We start from the raw sequence: 21,925 nt of genomic DNA on the forward strand, positions 1-21,925 counted from the left end.
AACTTTCAAGAACTGTAAAATTTTACCTCCTAATACACACTGGAAACCATCCCCACGATAACCTGCCTTACACTGGCAGCTGAAGGACCCAGGAGTGTTGTAGCAGAAAGCATCAGGATGACAGCGGCCCTGTTGACATTCGTCTGTATCTGTAAAATAAAAGACCAGTCTTAGATAAACATACCTCATGATGAAAGATAGCTTACAAGTCAGAGTGAGGAATTAAAGTGCAAATCTGGCTTATTAGTTTCAGGCTTCTATTTTAGGACATAGGACTAGAATTACAGACCTTTGGAAGAACACAGAAATGCAAAGAGGAAAAAAGCATGCATGTATTTTTGATTCTGCCTTCCAGGAAATCCCTCTACCACGCTACTCTGATGGGTAACTGGCACTGTTAATTCACACGGTATTTAATATGTTTCTTTCTCCATGTTTCTCAAGGAAAAGACTTAAAAACAAAGCAAGAGAGGTAGGATTTGGCTAGCAAGGTTTACAAGATGTTTTTAGGTAAGGCTGCTCTCCCACTACCCTCCAATTGACATGAAACACAACATAACATTTTTGCAGATTCTGAATTCTGAGCACTATGTGACTCCCTCTTAGTAACATAAACCAATACAGTTCAAACAATTCCAGCAGATGAGGATCTCATCTCCTAACTGCAGCTGCCGCAAAAATTGTGGCTACCTCACCTCAGACTTTCTGTAGCACAAATATTGAAGAGTGAATTCAAAAGTGCAGGGAAAAAAGAACAAAAGCTTTCAGTGCTTGCCTGCAGGACTCAAACTACAAACTTTCCTATTTTAAATCGGAAGCAACTATAGGAGATTGCAGTGACCAGCCAAGTTGTGCAATAAAGCGTAAGAAAACACAACAAATGGTACTACCCACCCTCACAGGCACGCCCGTCTCCAGAGAAGCCAGGGAGGCACGTGCAGATGTAGGCAGAGCCACCAGTGTACACACACTGAGCACGCTGAGGAATGTCACAACCATGTGTGCCTGTCTGACAGTGGTTTACGGCATATTCAACAGCTGCAGGTTAGATGTACAAGAGAGTGAAAGTTTGAATTTTCCTCTACAAAGCTGAAGCTTGTAATACATTTGTAGAGAGAGAACAGCTGTGAAAGCACAGAGAAGAGAAAGGAAACAAGGAAACTATGTTTTGCTTTGGGGGCTGTTGTTGTTTTCCCCCCAAGACCTTCCCTTTCGCTGATGTTAAACCTTATTAGCGTTTCATAAGCGACTTACTGTCTTCTAGCACCTCATAATACTTGTTGATTTAGAGCAGGGGAGAAAGGCTACCACAGCCATAGATCCTAATATCCATGCCAGTTTTGTTTATAAACTGGAGTCCTCACTGAAGAAATGTAAGCCATCTCACAAAGGCACCTCACATGTTAGCTGAGTAGCCAGTTCACTGCGCTGGGAATTATTAGATATCCTGCTACACTAACCTAGCACTGACCCAGGGCTGTCATCACTTGGCTACGGATAGGAGCCGTGACTCATTTAATAAGGGATAAACACATTTGTCAACTATTGGAGAGATTTTGACCAACTGTGGCAGCTGGGACCAGTCCTGCAGCTTTCCACAGCTTTCTCAACGTCAGCAGCCATGACTCTGAAGGCACTACACTGCTTTTTATACAAATATATTCCAGGTAAGGCAGAGTTTCAGCAGCTCTCTCTTATGTCGAAGAAGAAGAAAAGAAACCTGGGTATTTAAAAAAGAAAGAGGCAAAATACTACAAAAATGTTGTATACATTTATATATATGAAGTACACAAGTTCGCAGCGTGCACATCTAGAAACAGACTTCCAGCTGCTGTAACAGAGTCCACTGAGGCTTTCTTTATGCAGTTCTTCCTAGGAACTTACAGGGGACCAATACCAGACTCCACAATGCTCCTTTCATCGCAGTACACAGATGGAAACTGCCACAGTACCGGCAGGGGAAAAACACTAAAATATACCATCAAAGCCAGATCTGAAAACAGGCATTTTCTTTATTTCTCTGGAGGAGATGACACCACTGTTAGAATAATTTCTATCTGTTCTGCTTGATGAAGTAATCTATTTAGAATTAAGCATTTTAAATGCTTAAGTTTTAGAGCTGGAATTTCTAGGGAGTCCCGCAGTCCTCAGTGGGCTAATAGGAAGACAGGATTCACTTAAAACTCTCCTTAAGCTGTTTGGTGAGTCACACAGCTGGTATGAAAAAGCTGCAATTCCAGAAAAGCTGAGGCAGAGTGGGTAGCCCAGAGCAAGCCACACAAGCACAAAGAGGGTAGCTGTTGCATTTTCTGAGGTTCAGGTTGTTCACAGGCTGTAAACCCATAGCCAGGGGAACAAGATTACCATGGCATTTACTTTCACTCTGTTGGGAAACTACAGATGATCTTCTGCCCCCTGCATCTTATGGATGCAAAGTTTCTTTTCGATTGAAGGAAGGGATCATGCTGAAGTCCTTCAAGCTGGGTAAGGAGCCACTTGGCACTTGTTACAAGCATGACACATCAATTTCATGGAAAAGTGGTAGAGTGAAACCAGCAAGGCCACGGCTGGAGAGAAGAACATCCTCTTTCAGGTCAAGGTGACTAAAGGGTAGTGGCTGTTATAATGGAAAGAATATAAAGCTGTGCTTCCATATCTGACCCCATCCTTTCCTGTGTTGTGGAAAAAGTTGCCTTTTTCCAACTGTTCTGCAAGAAAGGGATAGGCTCAGTGTACACTGAGTGGACATGAATGGTAATTCCTACTGGACAGAGGAGTGGGGCTTGTGACTGGCTGGATGGCTGCACTCAGAGTTCTGGTCAACAGCTCCATGTCCAAGTGAAGATCAGTAATGAGCGGTGTTGTTCCTCAGGGGTCAGTTTGGGGACTGGCACTGTTTAGTCTCTTTGTCAATGACATGGTCAGCGGGAGTGAGTGCACCCTCAGCAAGTCACCCTCAGCAAGTTTGCTGATGACACCAAGCTGTGTGGAGCAGTCAGCATGCTGGAGGGAAGGGACCTGGACAGGCTTGAGAGTGGTGCTGTTAAGAACCTCGTGGAGTTCAACAAGGCCAAGCGCAAGGTCCTGCATCTGGACCAACGCAACCCCAAGCACAAATGCAGCCTTGGCAGAGAATGGATTGAGAGCAGCCCTGAGGAGAAGGACCTGGGGGTGCTGCTTGATGAGAAGCTCAACATGAGCCACCCATGTGTGCTTGCAGCCCTGAAAGCCAACCGTATCCTGGGCTGCATCAAATGTAGCATGGCCAGCAGGTTGAGGGAAGTGATTCTCCCCCTCTGCTCTGCTCTCTCGAGACCCCATGTGGAGCCCTGCATTCAGCTCTGGGGCCCCCAGCACGAGAAGAACGTGGAAGCATTAGAACAACTCCAGAGGAGACCAAGAAGATCAAAGGGCTGGAGCGGCTGAAGCAATGAAGACAGGCTGAGGGAGTTGGGCTTGTTCAGCCTGGAGAAGAGAAGGCTCTGGAGAGACCTTACAGAGGCGTTCCAGTACCTAAAGAGAACCTGCAGGAAAACTGGGGAGGAACTCTTTGTTAGGGGGTGTAGTGATAGGACAAGGGGTAATGGTTTTAAACTAAAAAAGGACAGATTTAGATTAGATAATAGGAAGAAATTCTTTACTATGAGGGTCATGAGGCGCTGGAACAAGCTGCCTAGAGAAGTTGTGGATCAACACAACCAATGATGTGTAGTTTTTTTTTTAAAGATGCGATGGTTTGTCCCTTGATATCAGGTATGGAGACCAAAAAAAGACAAAATTTATTGTCAATTAGCTTTGAAACAAAGAAACAAAACTTCAAATCCCCAAAAGCCAAGGTGCAAGACAACAGAAAATAATTTACAGCCATGGTGCAGAAAAAGCAGTACCTCATGTTGAGAGTGAGACACTGTGAAATAAAGACAAATTAGTAACTGCTCGTTTCAATTTTTCTTCTTTTACAAATTGGAATTTTACTTCTATGTGAAATCTACAACTAAGTCACAGTACAAAAAAGACAGAAGCATTCCATTATTTTTCCATTTGGAAACATTTTAATTGGGGAATTTTTATGAGATGGAAACAAAGTACTTCAGGCACCTTCTTCAGTTACCTAACGGATTGTAGTCACTAGCTGTAGAACAAGCCCCTAAATTCAATTCATGTTAGAAGCCAGCATATATCCTAGAAGGTGCATTCTGTTTCTGTGAGACAAATCACAGCCTGAAAGCCAGTGTTTTAATCACGGTGTTTTTAAGAAATTTGAAACTCACCAACACAAGTCTGTCCATCTGCTGCAAACTGGTATCCATCTACACACTCACATCGGTACGTTCCTGGCTGGTTATTGCAAACTGCATTGCTGCCACATAGAGCTGGTTGCTCTGAACATTCATCAACATCTAGAATATTGTAAGGATTCCCGTTATTACACATATGTATTTAATACTGATACCAAAACAAAAAAACAACAAAAAAAACCTGTGCAACTGTTAAATAATAGCAGGCTTGAGTATTTAATCCACATCTTGGATAGGCCACACCTCTTAAAAGGTACTGGTAACCTGAAAATCATTTTCAGGTAACTGTGGCCTCGGCTAAACTGCACAAAAAAACAACCTGAAGAGATTCTATAATGGAGTAGTAAGAGGAAGGCCAGGAAATCAGAGAAGGAGGTAACACTGTGAAAGAAAACACAGGCTACAAGGTGACCAGCAGCAGTGATGACTACTTGGTGAGCAAAACTTTAGGAAAGACTCCTTCTGTAGTTATCCATATATTAAAACCTAATGCATTAAAAAGAACTTGCAGGTTATTCCTAAAGACAGTAAATGGCAAACAATTGATGTGCACTATTATGTTAAAATATGGATTGAACTAATACTGGGAATATAACCTTTACATTTGATCTAAAATACGTATTTTTGATCTTATATACCGTAACTAGTTTATATGGCAAAAGATTTAATTAACTCCAAAAGCTCACTGTTTACTTATATTAATATACATACACATAAAAGAGGTAGAGATCACAAGTTCAGAAGCTAAATTGACCTAAGATTTTATTAAACTGTGCAGCCTAACAGTCACCAACTGAAGTTTAGTTCACCTTAAGAGCATGTCTGGAAAAAATCAAAATCTTAAAGTAAGCAGGAGGCCTCTCTGAAGTTTCTACTATGACCTCGGGCATGCAAAATAGATTGAAATATGAAAAAGAAGGAAACTTTGTACTGCAAAGCAATCTAGCTTTGTCAACCTAACAACACATTTCATTGACAAGAAGATAAATAAAGACATGGAGCTTTCAACTTTTTCAGTAGCTCTTACAAAGCATCTCGAAAAACTGTCAGATGTTACGAAGAGAAGATCTTAGGCAGAAGAAACACTGTACACAGCTGGGAAACAAAATCTTCACTAAAGAGCAAGACAAAGATAATGCATCTTCAAGCATTTCAACCCTGGATCCTAAAGACTTGGACAGAAGGAATTTTCAAAGCATACCTTAAAAAAGATGATTTCAGTGGGTTCCATGTACCTGTGCTCTGTATGCATGTTACACATGCAATTCCTCATTGCCCTCGAGAACTTTTAACTTAGTTGACTCATTTTAACCAGAATTTGCAGAACGGTACATTTCTCACAGCTAAGTTCCCACAAGTTTTATGAAAAGAGCAACTATGTAAGAAGCTTTCTAAGCTAACAAAACATACCCAGGTTTGACTCTCCAAGACAGTGAATTAATTAATCACTTAATTACAAAAATTTAATTAATCAGATTGTTCAGTTACCTCAGCATCCCTCTAACCTTTTGTTCCCCAAACCAGCCGCTTAGGTCGGTTCATTCTGACCCCTCAAACCAAGGGTCTATACATCCCAAGCAAACCAAATTCTACGTTAGCTGTCATTTTGAAATGAAAATCTTCTGATACCATAACAAACGTTTCCATCTCCACGGAAGCCAATCGAACATTCACAGAAGAAACGATTTCCAGTTCCTGGACGACATATTGCATTGGTGTCACAATTATGGGTACCCGTGTAGCAAGGATTTCGGTTAATATCAGCAGAACCATCTGACAAGAAAGATCACATTCAGACATAAGAACTCTACCCAAATAATATGACTCAGGTAAGGCCCAGAAGGAGTTTGCTTTCGGCATACATTACACAAAAAAAAAAAAAAAAAAAAAAGCATGTTTTGCACTAGAAAGGAGACTTGCCGGAGATATGCAGGACATGAAATCTCAAATGACAGTAACACCTGTATTCCTTGTAACTTATGCAAAGGACTGTTGAGGGTTTTTTTTGTGTGTTTTTTTTTAAATGCTTCTTCCAGCCACTAGCCTAGACCCAACATGTGATTAACAGCTTATTTTGTTCATTTAAATTTGTAGAACTTTATTTTTGGAACAAACAAAAGTGAGCATAGTCCTTTCTGTACTTCAAGTATTTCAAGGAGTTAGACACACACTCCACTGAATTTCAAAAGCAGATAATTACTTAAATATCATTCCCCAAGTAAAACACAAACTTTCAACAGTCCCATTTCTATTCTTAATTGATGAGCCCAGATCTGGCGACTAATGCAACTAATTTAATTCATTAATGCCCAGCTAATGCAGGCTAAAAGAACATAAAAGCATGCTTTTAATTACTCACAATAGAGGGAAAAAAAAAAAAGATTTCTAATTCATACATACCACTGATTGGGCCGATGGAATTACTCATAGCGTATCGCAGAATTTGCTCATCTCTGTTATACAGGACAAATACACTGTCCACTGAGAGCTGCTGAGTAGCAGAAGTAGCATGTAACGACTCATCATGAATGCATTCATCAAAGGAGATGGTCTGTCGCCACTGATAGGCACCTGTGTATGTGGAAGCAACCCCATCCCTTTCTGGCTCTGTCACTGTGTACTCTCTGGTGGACGAGGAAGTGATCACTGCAAAATGGCAACAAGAACATGGATCAGAATAGAAATCAAAAATGCTGCGCCCAATTAGCATCTGAACACATTCTCATGCAAAGGAATAGGTACTTGATGAGGTTTGTTCTGTTCTCAGTGCAGCATTCAGGGACAAGACACAATTTGTCTTGACGTAATTAAAAATTGAAATTTACTTTGTGGGCCGCCAGGTAATGAAAAGAAAAATTAACTCAGGAAACTCAGAAGTTTCTTTAGATGAAACTGCACAATGGATCTGTAAGCCGAGAAGGAGAAGAGCCTCATCACCAGCACCAAACTACACCCACTTTAAGGTCATTGCCATCTACTGGTCTTGGATTTTGAGTCCTGAAGATGACACGTCTGAGAGCCCTTGTACACTCCACAGCAGTTTTCCATATTGTGAAAAAATCTGACCATTACTCTTCAAAGCAGATCTAGGCTTGCAGATCCTCCCACCTACAGAAAACTCCTTTGAATTCCACTAGTCTTCAAATGGACAGCAGTATATCAATCCATTTATAACAGTTGGCAAAAGCTGGGTTTCTGCTGTTTAAATAATGGTCCATCAGATACGCCATAGGACAGCAGAAGGACAGCTATTTGGTTGCTGGTAAATCAAACCCAGCCTGAAGGATGCCTCCTCCCAGGCAAAGCAGCAAGAGGGGCTCAGCACTGGATACCAAAGCCAGGCACCAGCAGACGTAGCGCAGTGATGATGCAACTACACCACTTTCAGCTATCTCTAGCAATCAAAGTGTGCCAAGTACCATCAGAGCAAAGTCCTGTCTCTCTAATAACCAGATGCACTTGGGTTTAGGTACCACATGCTGCTTCCCCTTTACTGCTCTTTTGATGGCGGGGTTGTCTGGCCAGAAGGAACATTACAACCTTGCTTTGTTTTTGCTGGGTTGAGACATCCATAATAAAGAAAGGATTATCCCATTGTAAATGGTGAAATGAATGGATCTCTTACCAAATCTCAGAGTCTTAGATCAGGAAGTAAGAGAAGTACTGAAGAGACAATGGAGAAAACTGCTAAGGGAATTAAGAGCATCCTAACTTTCTGGTCAGTTGTTTAAATTCATCTCAAATAATACTGACCAATGCTTGTTACTAACAGAAGGCATGGTCATTGAAGTGCAGCTTAGCCCACACATACTGGTAAATCACTGGTTTGCATGGTCTCATTAGACAAGAACAAAGCCCATTTAATGACAACATTACTACAAATAGGTCTACAAATATGTATAGCAGTTTGGCTCCTACTGGAGAGCTGTGGACCCTACAAAAAGCTTTGCAATTTGTACGACTGTCATTGGCAGTATAAAAATAAGACCAATCAAAAAATGGAACATCAGTGCAAACAACAGTTGAAAGTTAAACTCAGTTTTTTTCAATAAAAATATGAGAAATATTTGCATTGTCCCACTCAAAATCCACCTTCTTTTGGGACCCATTCCTAAGAGGCAAAAAGCAACTTTCTGTAAATAAATGTCATAAGCACACCCTTTAAGAAGGTAATAAAATCATGTTTTTCAGGTTGTCTTACTCTCCACGATGAGAAATGTGCACTTATATATCATTTCCTTCTTACGAAAACTTACCAGAACTAGAAGTGTGATAGAGTTCAGTGTATGGTTCAATATGAACTGATGCACCAGAGGGGATCTCAGGTATTCTGCCCTCCATTTCTGTGCTGATAGTAAGGTGACCATGCTCATCAATTCCACTGAATTTCTGCTTTATAACCAGCTTCTCATTGTTGCCAAGAAAAGTAACTTCTGTTTGCCGTGTAAACTCGCCACCTATAGAAACAGTATTAGTTAAACCACTTCACACTGGTTTCTGAATCCTTCTATTCACCATAACCACTTGTACCAGATAATAAAAATATCTATTTTATGCAAGCAAGCTTTGATGTGGCACAATTACTAATGTTTTGGGTCCCTACAGAAATAACTTCCAGAGGTGTATTTATAACTGAAACTCTCACTTCTTAAACACAGAACATGCTAAACTGCAAGTAATCCTGATGAAGCAGGTTGTGTTTTGTTTTTTTTTTGTTGTTTTTTTTTTTTTTAAAAAAAAAGGAGAATGAAAATCAAGCAAACATGTTCAGACAAAACTAAAAATATTCAGTCTTATCCTATCAATTAAAGTAGTATATGAGTTGTACATTTTAGAGAATACATCCATTAGGAATACAGTCAAAAATAAAATCCCACACATCTGTTTCTAAATCAAAACCAAGTGAAATGTATGTTGTAAATTCTGGAACAAACTTAAAGTACACAATATAAAAAAAAAAAGAATCCCCAAATAATAAGTTAAGTTCATAGTGCAGGGCTGTAAAGGATAAAATTTAAAAAAGAAACACATGTTCTTCAAGAACAGATTGGACCTACAGCTTGAATTCATGTGCACAAACAAGTAGATAAGGCCCCGGACACTTATGAAAAGCTGTAATTGTGAGCTGGGGTTTCCTTCAAGTAAGTTAGCAAAATCATTTGCCTCTCATGTAGCATTTGCTTCCATTAAGAAATTCAGACCTTCACTAGGTCAGATTTCCATTGTGTTTTGCTTCATGGCACAATCAAGCAATTAATATATTATACTTCACATAGATGTAGGGACAGGTGGGTTTTTTTTGCAGCTCTTTACACTTTAGTACCAAAAATGAGATACTTTTTAATAATCTTTTTCTTGTACAGGAACTGGCCAATCCATTCTTCTCCAAGAGACTTACACGCTTGTGAACAAGTTGTAAAATAAAAAGCCCAATATCTAAACAATAAGTTCATAAAGCAATCAGTTTTCAGCTCAGAATAAATAGATTTTCATCCTATATTCCTTCTAGTTACACATTTCTTAACTCAAGACAGAGGAATAAATATTTTAATTTAAAACTTACCAGTAACGCTGAATCCATTTTTATATCCTTGCTGTTCCACAGCAAACATCCATCCTATTATACCTCCAATAGAGGCAAGAGGCAATAAAGAATACCCCAAGGTCTCTGGGATTGTGCTGATAGCAGTGTAGGCACGTCCTTGGTTCATCACAACGTAGGAGTGGAGATCAGTGTTCTCAAATGTAACTGGCACAGGGTTATTTCCTACAAAGATTCTTCCTTTGACTTTCCCATTGACTCTCTGAGGGGAACCTGGCAAATCAATGCAAGGCATCAGAAGAAAATGACAGTTCTCAAATACTCTGCAAAGAATGTGTTCAGAGCATGCACTATGTTCAAAGATGTTAGTATCAAAATGAATGGCAAACAAATGCTCACTGAATTCGAATGACAGGAAATTGCATAGAAGCAGTATGTCAGTTTGCTTACATGTGTATTGTCATTACACAGATTACTAAGCAACCAAAATTGCTGAAAGAGATGCCCTTTACCCTCATTAACAATTTTTCCTCCAAGGACAACTCCACAAACACACTCTGCTGTTGCACTCTCTCTGATAGTAAGTGGCACTTCACTTTTTCACCTGAATATCACACTTCATATCAATTTCCAGTGAAAGTAAATTTGCTCATTCCATGCCACCTAGAAGGCTGACACCCATAGGTTTTCAGAGTAATCTGACTACTGACCTTTAGAGAAAATTTGTTTTGAGACTGTTTTACAGAAGTAGTTACTTTGGTTTACTACTTTTATTCTGTATACAGTATCCTAAATACACACAAATTTAAGTTGCATTACCATCAGATGCTTTTTTTTTCCTTCCCTCTGGAAAACTCAGTTGTATGAACTGGAAGCTGAGTAGTAGGTTTTACTTTCTTGCCTTATACAACACAAAGTTGGCAGTCAGCTATTTCAGTTATTGACATGCATCTATACTCTGAGTCAAGTCACTATGAGGATTACAAGTGTGTACATAAGAAATTCCTTTATGGATCCTACACAGGAACAAAGTTTAAATGGGTATCTAACAAAAATCTGGCAGATTAGCCCCTTAGTAAAGGAGCTTAAGAATCAGACAAAGAGGAGCCATGCTCTTCAATTTGATGATCAGAGTTAATTTGTTCATCCCCTTTAGACTGTCCATTTCTGGAGTGGGGAGCAAATCAGGTTATGAAACGCTGGAACTTGACAGCTACTTCTAGCAATAACACTGGATGCTGTGCTATCTATTAAATTGTGTCAGTTACATAAGAAATTGCTGGAAAGTCATCTTAAAAATGCATAATTCATATACTTAACTACCTAAAATTATTTGCTCCATTTAGAAACAAACAAAAACACCATCTTAGAAAGCATAGCTCACTTAAAATACCTTTTAAAACATCTCTAGTGGTAAGCTTTTCAGGAAACATTTAACCACGTCTTTTTTTAAACTTTTCAAAACAGGTCACCTCATTCAAGCATGCCATGTGCAATTGCTTCATACGCACCCAATTTTCAAAAAAAGTTACCTTCTGCTACACATTGTCTGCCGTTTCCTTTGTAACCAGCAATACAACTGCAACAAAATCCATTGGGGTAATCTTTGCAAATAGCATGAACAGAGCACTGGTGGCGATTGTTAGCACAGGTCTGTTGGACATCTGTGTGGTAGCGAAACACTGCAGAAAATAAGACCAGAGACTTATTCTTTTTGTAATTACTATAGTATTCACATGCCCCTGGTTCAGTTTCAGAGCATCACTACACTCATTTAATCAGGGGTTTTCTTCACATTTTGTCTTCAAGGAAAACAATCAATTATAATTCATTTTTTTGCTAACGTTGGAATATGTAAGTAACAGTCCACTGTTTTCCAGAAAACATCAGGGTTTCACATGTTTAGTTCTACTGAATTCACTGGATCCACGCAGTTAAGCTGTCTTGGTGAAACTAAACACACAATATTTTACCTGCCGTTGCTTCCAAACCAAAGGAAAAGTGAACCTTTCCAACCTCAGAACAAAATATCAGTACAATACCCTAGGAGCATGCACCACACACACACACTAATCCTAGTTGGTTGAACCTATTATTTCACAGAGAAATGCTCACATCTGCTTCTTGAAACAACATCTGGGTAGTCAGTCGCACTGTTTGAATTTTCTATAAACAACTCCTCAGAAGTTAGAATTGCAAATACTAGCCTTGTAAAACTTGAGCCAATATTTTTAGCCAATGATCTTTACAGCAGTCATTATTCCCAACCTTTATTAAATCACCTGTATTCAAGTAACACATCCAGGAAAGGAAAAAAAAAAAACAACCAGGTTTCAATAGAACCCATCTTTATCAGGAACAGCTGCTTAATGAAGCTAATAAATTCAGCTCATACCTTTAACAACAGTCCTGGACAAAAGACATGGAGAAATCAGTTCCATAAATTATGGGTCAACTTTAGGAATACCACTAGCCTTATGGGAAGCTTTCCTTAGGAGAGATTCCAGTTCCCCAGACACTGTAAACTTGCTCTCCTGTAAGCCTGACCACAGGATTAGTTCACTAGACTGGCAGGATGGGATTCTGAGGTGACATCAAGGGTTAACTGCCTCAACGAGCAATGCAAACTTCTTAAAAAGTGCCCAGATCTTCTGAATCCTTCTACAGCCTATCCAACTTAGCAGGAACCAAGCTGTACAAAAGACCTTACCGATACCAGTTTCATCAAATTCTTCCACATCTATGACCTGGGGTTCCTGCGGTGGGAACTGCTGGGCCGGGAACTGGCGAGGTGGAGCTTTTGCTGTTGGGAAATCTTGATGACTGTAAAAAGACTCAGTTGAAGGTGTTCCTGTTATATCTTGGTATGAAGTTACCAAGTCTTCCGCAGCTAACTGAGGAACGCTATATGTCACATGCTGATCCTCTTCTATACTGTCCATACTGCTGGTGACATACTGTTGTCTTATTTCAGTGGAGCCATAGTCTGACATAAATGGTTTTGAGGTCATCTCCTGGTCTTGCTCACTGGACTCTAGGCTCTCCAGAACATTGCTGATCTTGGCAGGCACAATACTGTCAGACGAGCTACCAATCTCAAACACCCAGACTCCTTTCTTCCCAGCATTGCTGCTTCTATCAAAGAGAAGTGTATGCCAAATCAGAATGGTTAAGTGCAAGTTGTGGTATTTTTATGCTACACAAAATGTAATACTTCACTAAGAAATATCAAGACAAACTGTTCGATTACGTAATCAACATAGTACTACACAAGTACAGTTTATTCAGCTATAAAATTCCACTGACAATTTGGATAGCATTTTTTCACCACATTCAGAGCTCTCTTCTTGACTCCAAAGAGGTGGAAACAGAAGGACATATGTGAGTCACAAAGGTCTCGCTAACACTTGTTAGAACTTTCTAACCTACTCCCTTTCCTTCTTGTTCACTTTTTTTAATCCCCTCAAAAAGACTGCCCATGAAAGAGTATAAAGAGTTAGTCTTAAGTGGCCCTATCTTCAGAAGAGCTAAGTAAACAGCAGCTCCTAGTAGGGACAACAGAACTCTATGAAATTTTGAAAATTACATCAACGTCCTTATATTCTTCAAGAGAATGAATATTTATCCGTGGCAGACTTAGCGATTTTTTAAACGCAACTTATTTCTCATTGACTCATGCTACAATTAAGAAAAACGTGGCAATCCTGCAGGTTTTCTTAAGAAGTTTAAAAAAGCATACTTGTGCAAGTTTCTAATGCTGTCTTCATCATTAGCGATGATATTGTAGGATCCCGGCTTTTCCCAGAAGTAGTAGTTTGTGGAGGCTTGACTAAAGCCAACCATAGCAGGAATCTTCCCATCATCATTCTTGGAGTATGTACTATAGAACTGTAAACTGTCTTCTGGGTAAAGGAAAATAGCATAGGAACTGGAATCGGATGAGGCTAAAACAGCCTGGAATGTGTTTCTCTATGGGGAAAAAAATAAAACAGACAATAGAATGACTTTTTTCTTTTTAAACACAGTCAAAATCTGAATTTCCATAACACATAATGAATGCATCATGTATTACTAGAAAAAAAAATCAGTATTATGCAAACTTATGTTTTGCTCAGGCAGTTTTACATTTGGCATGCATAAATATTAAACAGAAAGAGGAAAGTTAAATCGTTAAGGAAGTAGCCGTCTCCTTAAAATAAAAGGCAATGGGCTAGACTAAATAAAAAGATGTAGAAAAGTGGCATGAGTATATTTGTAAACAGAATATTTAAAGAAGAGTTCAATTTGCATGTTGCTGCAAATGTCTGTTGCTGTGGGAACACTCCTACACACTGTAGGAACCATCATTACAATACCTCAGACATCAGCTGTTCATTGATATAACAGTGTGGAATCATTACTGTGAAAACAATGGTTGCGTCAAGCTAGGTGTAAGAAATTAACCTTTGACAAAAGAAGACCTGCTAAATTGTGGTAATGTGCTCAGCTTCATACATTGCCTAGCAGGCTCATCAATTAGGATAATTACAGTGCATGAAGTTACAAACATCAGAAATCTTCACAAGATAGTACCTAACAGGACTTAAAAAGCAAAAAGAAAAGGGAAATGGATTGCAAATAATACAAAAAGTAACCTCTAGCTGCTTCTTCATTCAATACTTGCTACAAAGTATGGGCTTTTTGTTAATGGAAGGTCAACTCTCTGAACTGGATTCACAGTCTGAAGTTCTTATTAGTCCTTATCAGATTTTAGATAGTCTGATATCAAATTGACTTAGTAGTTTGTTGAACAATTCAAGCCAAATGGATTGCATTGCACAGCTGGAGGGCAGGACATGTACAACTATTTCAGTTATTATCGCATCACACTTAACATTTGGTATGGGAATGTCAGGGAATACAAAGAAATCAGCTACTAAGGTTCAAGCATTTTTCTCTGAATGAATAAAACACTAAAATTAAAAAATCTGGTAAAAATTGCGGAAGCTCCTACTTTGCTACAGCCTTTTCAACACAAGAACGCAAGGAATTCAAGCCTTCAAAACAACAGGTTACGGTGTCACACATCAACTGAACGTGTGTCCAACTTGTCTCAAAGCTCTGATTAACATTCACCTTTTCTTCCAAAGTAGGATCTTCTCCAGGTCCCTGGTAAGGAGCCACAAGCTTCCAGGTAACAATAACAACACTGCTGGGTTCAAAAGTGGTCTCAGGAAACCCCCTTTTGATGTAGTCTGATGCAAGTTTCAAGACCTCTGAGGATGAATCTTCTCTGTAATACACATTTCCAAGTCCATCTGTTGTATCCAGATCAGCCATAAAGGGAGCAATAGCCCCAAAACTGACAGGGAATTGACCTAGATATTTTTCCTCATTTGAGGGTTCATTCACTGCGATAATCCCATTAGTGGCAACCTAATAAAAAGTAGAAATTGTAAGATGAATACTGTTCACATGCCTGTCTCCCACACTTATGTGCTCTAGATCACAATATTTTCATTGCATTTCTAAAAGAAATTGAGTCAGAAGTCAGTCTTGTATTTGTAAAGCAATGAAATTTTGCAAGCTTCCTTTTTAAAAAACAGGTGTACTTTACAGATTGATCGACCTTTTTCCCCTAGTAAATGGCTAAAATCCCTTTTTTTCATTTCAGATCCTTATTGCCTCTTCTAACAGACATCCACATCCACCACATTTCACAAGTTCCCAAGTCTTTCTCAGACCAAGACCCAGTGCAACCCCACTGCGAGCCTGTCATGCATTGTGCGCAGACCCTCGCTGATGACCAAAAGCTCGTCTCCTTTTTAGCTGTCACTCTTGCAGAGCAGTTTTACAACAGCATTACCAGGGATGGTAAAGATGAAGCCAACTGTTACGTTTTTGTTAAGCAGTGAGCTAGACTCTTACCTCGGTGCATATCTACTAGCTCAGTGAGAGGTAGCTGGTCAGTGAGGTGATGACTTGCAGGCAACCACCTCTGCCTCTGGCCATGCTTCCAGACATGTATGGCACTGTGTGAATCAGCCATAAATTTCCAAGTGCTCGACTCCCCAGCAAGAGGGCACGCCAGACTGCCTGCAGGCAGCCAGGCACGTCCAAGCCCACAGCTGCTGCCACGCATGCCAATGGCTCACAAAGGGGCAGAGGTCCCAAAACTGGCACCACGAGCCATGAAACTACACTAGCTGCCTCTCAAACCTTTATCTCGCTTGCAGGGATTCCTATGTGTCCAAGAAGAACAAGCCACCACTGGGTCTCCTCGCATGGTCAAGACATACACAGCACTACACAATCTTTATGAAGGCTTGGAAGAGTGTCCAGATGGCCACAGTGACCCAGACCTCAGGGCCATCTAGCCCAGCAGGCTGTGCCCCCCGCTGTACCTGCATTACAATACCTTTGGGTTCAGCAGAACACAAAGCACGCTCTTCTCCAGCCAGCCTCCGTCCACGTGCAGCTCAAGGGATTCCCTGTGGTTAGACTGTTTACCCATCCTCAGTGGATCTCCTTCAAGTATTTGTTAAGTCTTCCTTTCGACATCTCTAAACTTTATCCATACACAAAATCCTTTAAAAAGCAATCCCTGACTCATACCCTGAGGTCTCTCCTGTTTTTGTTTGTTTTCAGTCTGGCTCCCCACTTCATTTTATGGTCCCTAGTTTTTGTACTGGGACATATGATCAAATCCTACCCAATCTCTCCCCTAGTTTAATTTCTCCTCCAGAATGAAGACCCCTAGCCTAATCTGCTTGCTAAGACATTTTTGCAAGGAGACGCGCTCCATCTTTAAAGTACGAATTTAGAGTCGAGTCAAAGTATTTCTCTTCTGTCTTGCTTATGGCTTTTGCACACAAGCGTTCCTACTCCCACTCTAAATCATCTTGTGAGAGATGACTTGTATTCAAAATATTTCAGACAAATTCCACGCTCTTCGTCAGATTTGGTGCGTGTAGACTTTAAGCCTGTCTGGTCCCCCACGTATGGCAGAGATCAAAATACCAACGTGAGAAAATACGATCAGAACTAGGTAATATTACAGAACAAGGTAGTGGCTAGAAGAAATGACCTAACATTTCATCTTTCCCTTTTCATCCATTGGGGGATATGCATCTGACTACTCATTTTATATCTTCCTAAGACTTAAATGCAACAAGTAAATTAATTAAGGGGATGCAGAAATGCCAGCCATTTTCATTCTATGTTTATAGTTTATAAATGAGACGGTTCAGTTATAAATGTTCAGGAACTGTTTGGTTGCTAGTATGCTATCACCAAGAAAACATTTGCAAGCTATTAAGTGAAAATAAATACACCAACTGAGCATTTTGTGAAGAGATTTTAGTGTAGAGAAAGAACATCCATCGTTACTAAAAATGCTTTTCGTTTTCAGATTTAACGATACAGTTATATCTACACAGATAGCAAGTATCATGATTTAACTTTACCCTGTTCCTTTTAATCTCACACTGACAGCTTAAAGTATAAATCCCAAAATACACAGAAGTAACTCAAAGTAAGCACTGGGTTTCATTAAAGCATCGTTCCTGTCAAATGGGAAAGGAAAAGAAGAAAAGCATCAGGTGGGCGTTGTCTAAAGACCAGCTGTACTGTACATCTTTCCTTTTAGGGTATAATTCTATTTAAATTGACAGGAACTAACACAGATGTATTTTTAGCATGTCCAACTTCTGGATTACACACATAGTTAACATACATTCATAGTCTGTCACAGAACAAATCACACACACACTGTTATGGTCCTATCTTGAAAAACTAAGTGAGGAGAAGGAGCTAAAAAGTAACTAAGTACTTCTACTGACAGAAAAAAAGTCTAATACAAACTAAAGTTTCAGGCAAATGAAGTATTTTTTTCCCTGGCCAGTTGTTAGGCATTTTAAGGACATGAATATTTCTGAAGAAAAAAAGAGTTTAACAATCAAATTTATTTGTATAACAAAGTGCCTGTTGACCTACAACATCACAGCTTTCTAATATAAAGATGAAAGATTATTAATTTAGTAAGTCAATAAAATTACCAGTTACATTGCGCCAATCTTGAGTTAACAGACTCTGATTCTTCCCCCAACGGAAGATATCTCCACTCCTCTAGCTTTTCCACATCAGTGAGCTCTAGTGTAAACTGAAAAAGTCTTCATAGAAGTGTGTCACTAAAACAAATAGATCAGTATGGGCTACTGACAGGATCCATTGTTATAAACCTGGCACAGGAAAACACTTTATTCTCCTTGAATATGTCTTCTGAAGATTATTATGTGAAAATCTAATGTTTCAACTTGTATTGAATAGAAGTTCTCTCTCCTGGCTATGAAAAGAAAAAGTTTTGTTGCTAGGGATTTTATGACAAGTTGATAATAAAGACTCATTCCTCACAAGTCCTTGCCTTCTCATTTGTATGTAGACCTGATTCAAACAACTCAGCTTCCCAATGACTGGAAAAATAGAGAAAAACCCACATGAATTTTCAACTGATTGATGATGAAACTTGCAAAAATCATGTGCTCAAAAATTAGGATAAGCTTATCACATACATTTATAAACTTGGTAATATTTACTATCCACTAGAAATATCTGAGTAAATTCTGCTTACCAAATAACATCATAAAGCTTGTAAGTACTCACTGCCAATATGCAAAATTGGGTACCGTGTGAAGGTGCATTTCAGACTGCTCAGTACATTCCTTTAACGCGTATACTTCTTTCCCGACCCCCATACACTTTGTGCCATGCTTCTGTTTCACAATACTTGTGACAGATTAAATGCAACACAAAAGCCTCTTGGTATTAGGTAGACTGATATAAAATACCATTCATTACCAGACTTGGCCAATCCGAGAATTGCCTTTCCTCACTAACCGGGCTGAAGGAGCCCTAGGATTGATTCTGGAAGTGCCTCTACATTGTCCCTGACCAGAACTAGCCTTGAATCACTGTGGTTCTATGGCATGGGCCAGTAATGAGAGCATTAAGCTAGAGAAACCTCGTGGTGCTACCCAACCTACTGGCCCCTTCTGTCCCTTATCAGGCACGTTCCTCGCTATCTCGCCCCTCAGCGACTGGATACACAGCCCGCTATCTGGCAAGTCTATGTCTGTGCCTCTAAAAGGGCAGTTCTGACTTGGGCTGGCTAATCAGTGACCAAGCACCAGAAGACAAGACAATGCCCGAAAGGCTCAAACTGACGGCTGGGCTCCTCTTCCTACCAGTGAATTCTCTATCCCTGCCTCTTCACAACGCCCACTTTCTCACGTAGGCATCCCTTGGTATTTTGGGTTTCTGATGTGATTTCGGGACTTATCCAGGTAGGGACAGTGCGGACGACGAGAAGGAGCACGGCTTCGGCGGTGCCGCGATTCGGCGTTCCCCAGTGCGGGGGAACTACACACTTCGCACACCTACAGCCGCAGCCTGGAAGGCATTACAAGGTGCGAAGCTTTCCAAGCATCTCCACGAAAAACCGCCCCAGCAGCCAACCCTCAGCCTCACGGCGCTACAGCGCCTTAATCCCTCTGCCCAGCGGGCTGGGTTTCAACCTAAAAATCTAAAGCCCGCCGCAGGGCTCTCCCAAAAGCCCGCACTCACGTGTAGGGAGCGCACGGCCGCCCCGTAGAAGCGCAGCGCCCTGCTCAGCTCCAGCGCCGCCGAGCGCGAATCGTCGCCGTGCTCCAGCGCCGCGTCGCCGTGCCCCGGGCCGTGAGGCAGCAGCAGCGGCTCGGGCTGGGGCTGCAGCGCCGGGGCGGGAAGGAGCGGGCCGGGGAGCGCCATGGCAGCGGCCAGGGCCAGCAGTGCACAGGGCGGGCAGCGCGGTGCGGCGCCCATAGCTGGCGGCTCCCGGGGAGGCGGCGGTGGCGCGGCCCCGCCGCTATAAGCGCGGGCAGAGGCCGGGCGGGCGGGGCGGGGGGCGGGGTGAGGCGGGGAGCTGCCGAGAAGTTGTGTGAGGGGGGACCGGGGAAGCCCTGCGTGAAGGCAGCTCGACGCCGGGTGGTTATCGGCAGGGAAAAATAATGATAATAATAATAATAAAGAAATACGCCCAAACGTCTATTGTAAAGTACATCTGTCAACGCTAGAGCGTCACCGACTGTAAAGCAAAACTCACGGAACAGCCTGAAAACGGAACTTCTCTGATGATGAGGTGCATAGAAATCTATATACAGAGCAGCAAAACAGCCCCTGACTACATCTTCCTGCTTCACAGTCTAGTCCTGCCACCAAGAAACACCCAGAATCAGCTGAAGAATGGATAAATTTCATATTTTTTCCTAAAGTTTCCAAGCAAAGACATTTCTAGAAAACACCAGTGTTTTAAATCTTTAATTAAATCTTTAAATCTTCAAATTAAATCTTTAATCCTTAATTCAAATTAAATCATTTCAATTACATTTTTAATAATTAATTCAAATTAAATCTTTAAATCATTAAATCTTGTCCAGAGAAGCGTATGCTGTGGTATTTCCACAGAATGCCTATAGCAGAGAATCGCCTGAGGGGAGTCAGCTGAAACCCTACTCACATGCTTTTTACATGACTTCTTACTTGTCTTTAAACACCTGCTCCTTCCATTTCTCTCATTTTCCCCAGTCAGTCTCATCCGATTTCTCCCATTTTCCTAGAATCTCACTTTTTAGGTAAGAAAGTACCGTTCTGCATTTGGCGAGTTGCAGGTGCACAGGACGCTCAGCGAAGTGCTATAACCATGCCTTGCTAAAAGGGGGAAATACATTTGGGTATGTAATGAACATTGTTATTATTAGCAACCCTGTCCACCTGATTTCTACATTTCATCGAAAGCAGCCACCGAGACTCACGTAGCCCGGAGGTCTGGGAAGAAGAGAAGCCCTCCCTCCACATGACCCAGCTCACTCTGTACTTTCACCTGCACCTTCTCCCTGTATTTTCACGGCCCATTAAACAGTAACCAGTAACAGTAACAGCTCCTTGCCCAAGTTAAGTGTGCACACTCAAATACGATGGAATGCCTTCACCAAAAATCACCCTTTCTTTCTAACCACCTCTATTCCGCATAAGACTACTTTCAAACCTACAGAAGGTAAGGACAAGATATGTTTGTGGAACGCAGCTCCATAGCAAAGAGAAAACCTAAATCAAACCCCAAAACACCTCCAGAACCCCATATATACACTCACAACATAAAAATGTCATTTCTGTTAGGCTTGAAATTTTCCATAGCCACATTCTTCGACACAAAAGTCAACCTGAGCCAGACGGAGATAAAAGCATATATATGAAAAAAAATCTGAGGATAACATTTTCCTGCCAGATCTCTATGATTTCCTAGTATTATGTCCAGAATTTAGAGGATGAGGACCACTGGGAAGCCAGAAACTTCTTGTAGTAAATCTGAAATTGATTTGAAGGCTGGAGAGCTAAATGTATACATCTGGATATTTAAAACAGAGTAATAGCAATGTTATGGTAAATCCTCTGTCCATGAGTCAGTACACTGTGATTGTTTAGTCTGTTTTGGGGTTAAGAGGATTGCGGTGTTTCTGTTGAATAAGTTTACCTTGTATGTTGCTCCCACAGTGATGAGTAATGAGAACTGTTATTTCTCAGACCAAAAAATATTTTATTTAAGCTGTCTTTCCTAGCATCTTCAATAATGACCTGAAAAAGGGATGGAGAAGCATGTTTACATATCTTGTAATTACTTGCAAGATATTAATTTCTAATGCCAAGAAGAATGGAGAATGCAAATTACTTTACTGTGATTTTAGATGGGAAGAAATATATTCAGAGGCAAACTGGAGTAATACCAGCTATCTCCAGGATATCACCACGCAAAATCTTCCAAACATAGCCATTAAATGTCAAGAACATTGCATTTTCAATGGATAACAAACCAGACATGGCAGCAGTTTACAAAGCAATATGGCCCCCAGAGATCAAGTACAAGACAAGAGCAGGTTTTACTGAGTAACTAGGACGTAAGTGACCTTTTCTACAGGGAGGTGATGACACTGCTTTTCCAGAGACTGCTTGCAAGATCAGAGATCTCAAGAAAAGTGCACTATGGGAGAGAACTGAGCGAGACATTTAAAAAGAT

At 40.7% G+C, this 21,925-nt stretch overlaps 1 protein-coding gene across 2 annotated transcripts in view; it reads right to left on the bottom strand.

Annotated features, from left to right (window-relative positions):
• NID1 (nidogen 1) overlaps positions 1-19,718 on the bottom strand; it is a 43,471-nt gene extending 23,753 nt beyond the window's left edge. The window contains exons 1-12 of one of the 2 annotated variants that reach the window (XM_040551861.1): positions 19,441-19,718; positions 14,956-15,255; positions 13,580-13,809; positions 12,551-12,975; positions 11,373-11,522; positions 9,862-10,113; positions 8,555-8,755; positions 6,699-6,944; positions 5,928-6,071; positions 4,272-4,400; positions 895-1,038; positions 27-149 (exon numbers count right to left, since the gene is read on the bottom strand). In XM_040551861.1, coding sequence (XP_040407795.1) covers positions 27-149; positions 895-1,038; positions 4,272-4,400; positions 5,928-6,071; positions 6,699-6,944; positions 8,555-8,755; positions 9,862-10,113; positions 11,373-11,522; positions 12,551-12,975; positions 13,580-13,809; positions 14,956-15,255; positions 19,441-19,677 — 2,581 coding nt within the window. In that variant the 5' untranslated portion in view covers positions 19,678-19,718. The remainder of the gene's footprint in view (positions 1-26; positions 150-894; positions 1,039-4,271; positions 4,401-5,927; positions 6,072-6,698; positions 6,945-8,554; positions 8,756-9,861; positions 10,114-11,372; positions 11,523-12,550; positions 12,976-13,579; positions 13,810-14,955; positions 15,256-19,440) is intronic. The other variant, XM_040551862.1, reaches the window with a different exon arrangement.
• Between the last annotated feature and the right edge of the window lie 2,207 nt (positions 19,719-21,925).

The sequence above is a fragment of the Cygnus olor genome, chromosome 3, assembly GCF_009769625.2.
Source record: "Cygnus olor isolate bCygOlo1 chromosome 3, bCygOlo1.pri.v2, whole genome shotgun sequence".
In the NCBI taxonomy this organism is placed as follows: domain Eukaryota; kingdom Metazoa; phylum Chordata; class Aves; order Anseriformes; family Anatidae; genus Cygnus; species Cygnus olor.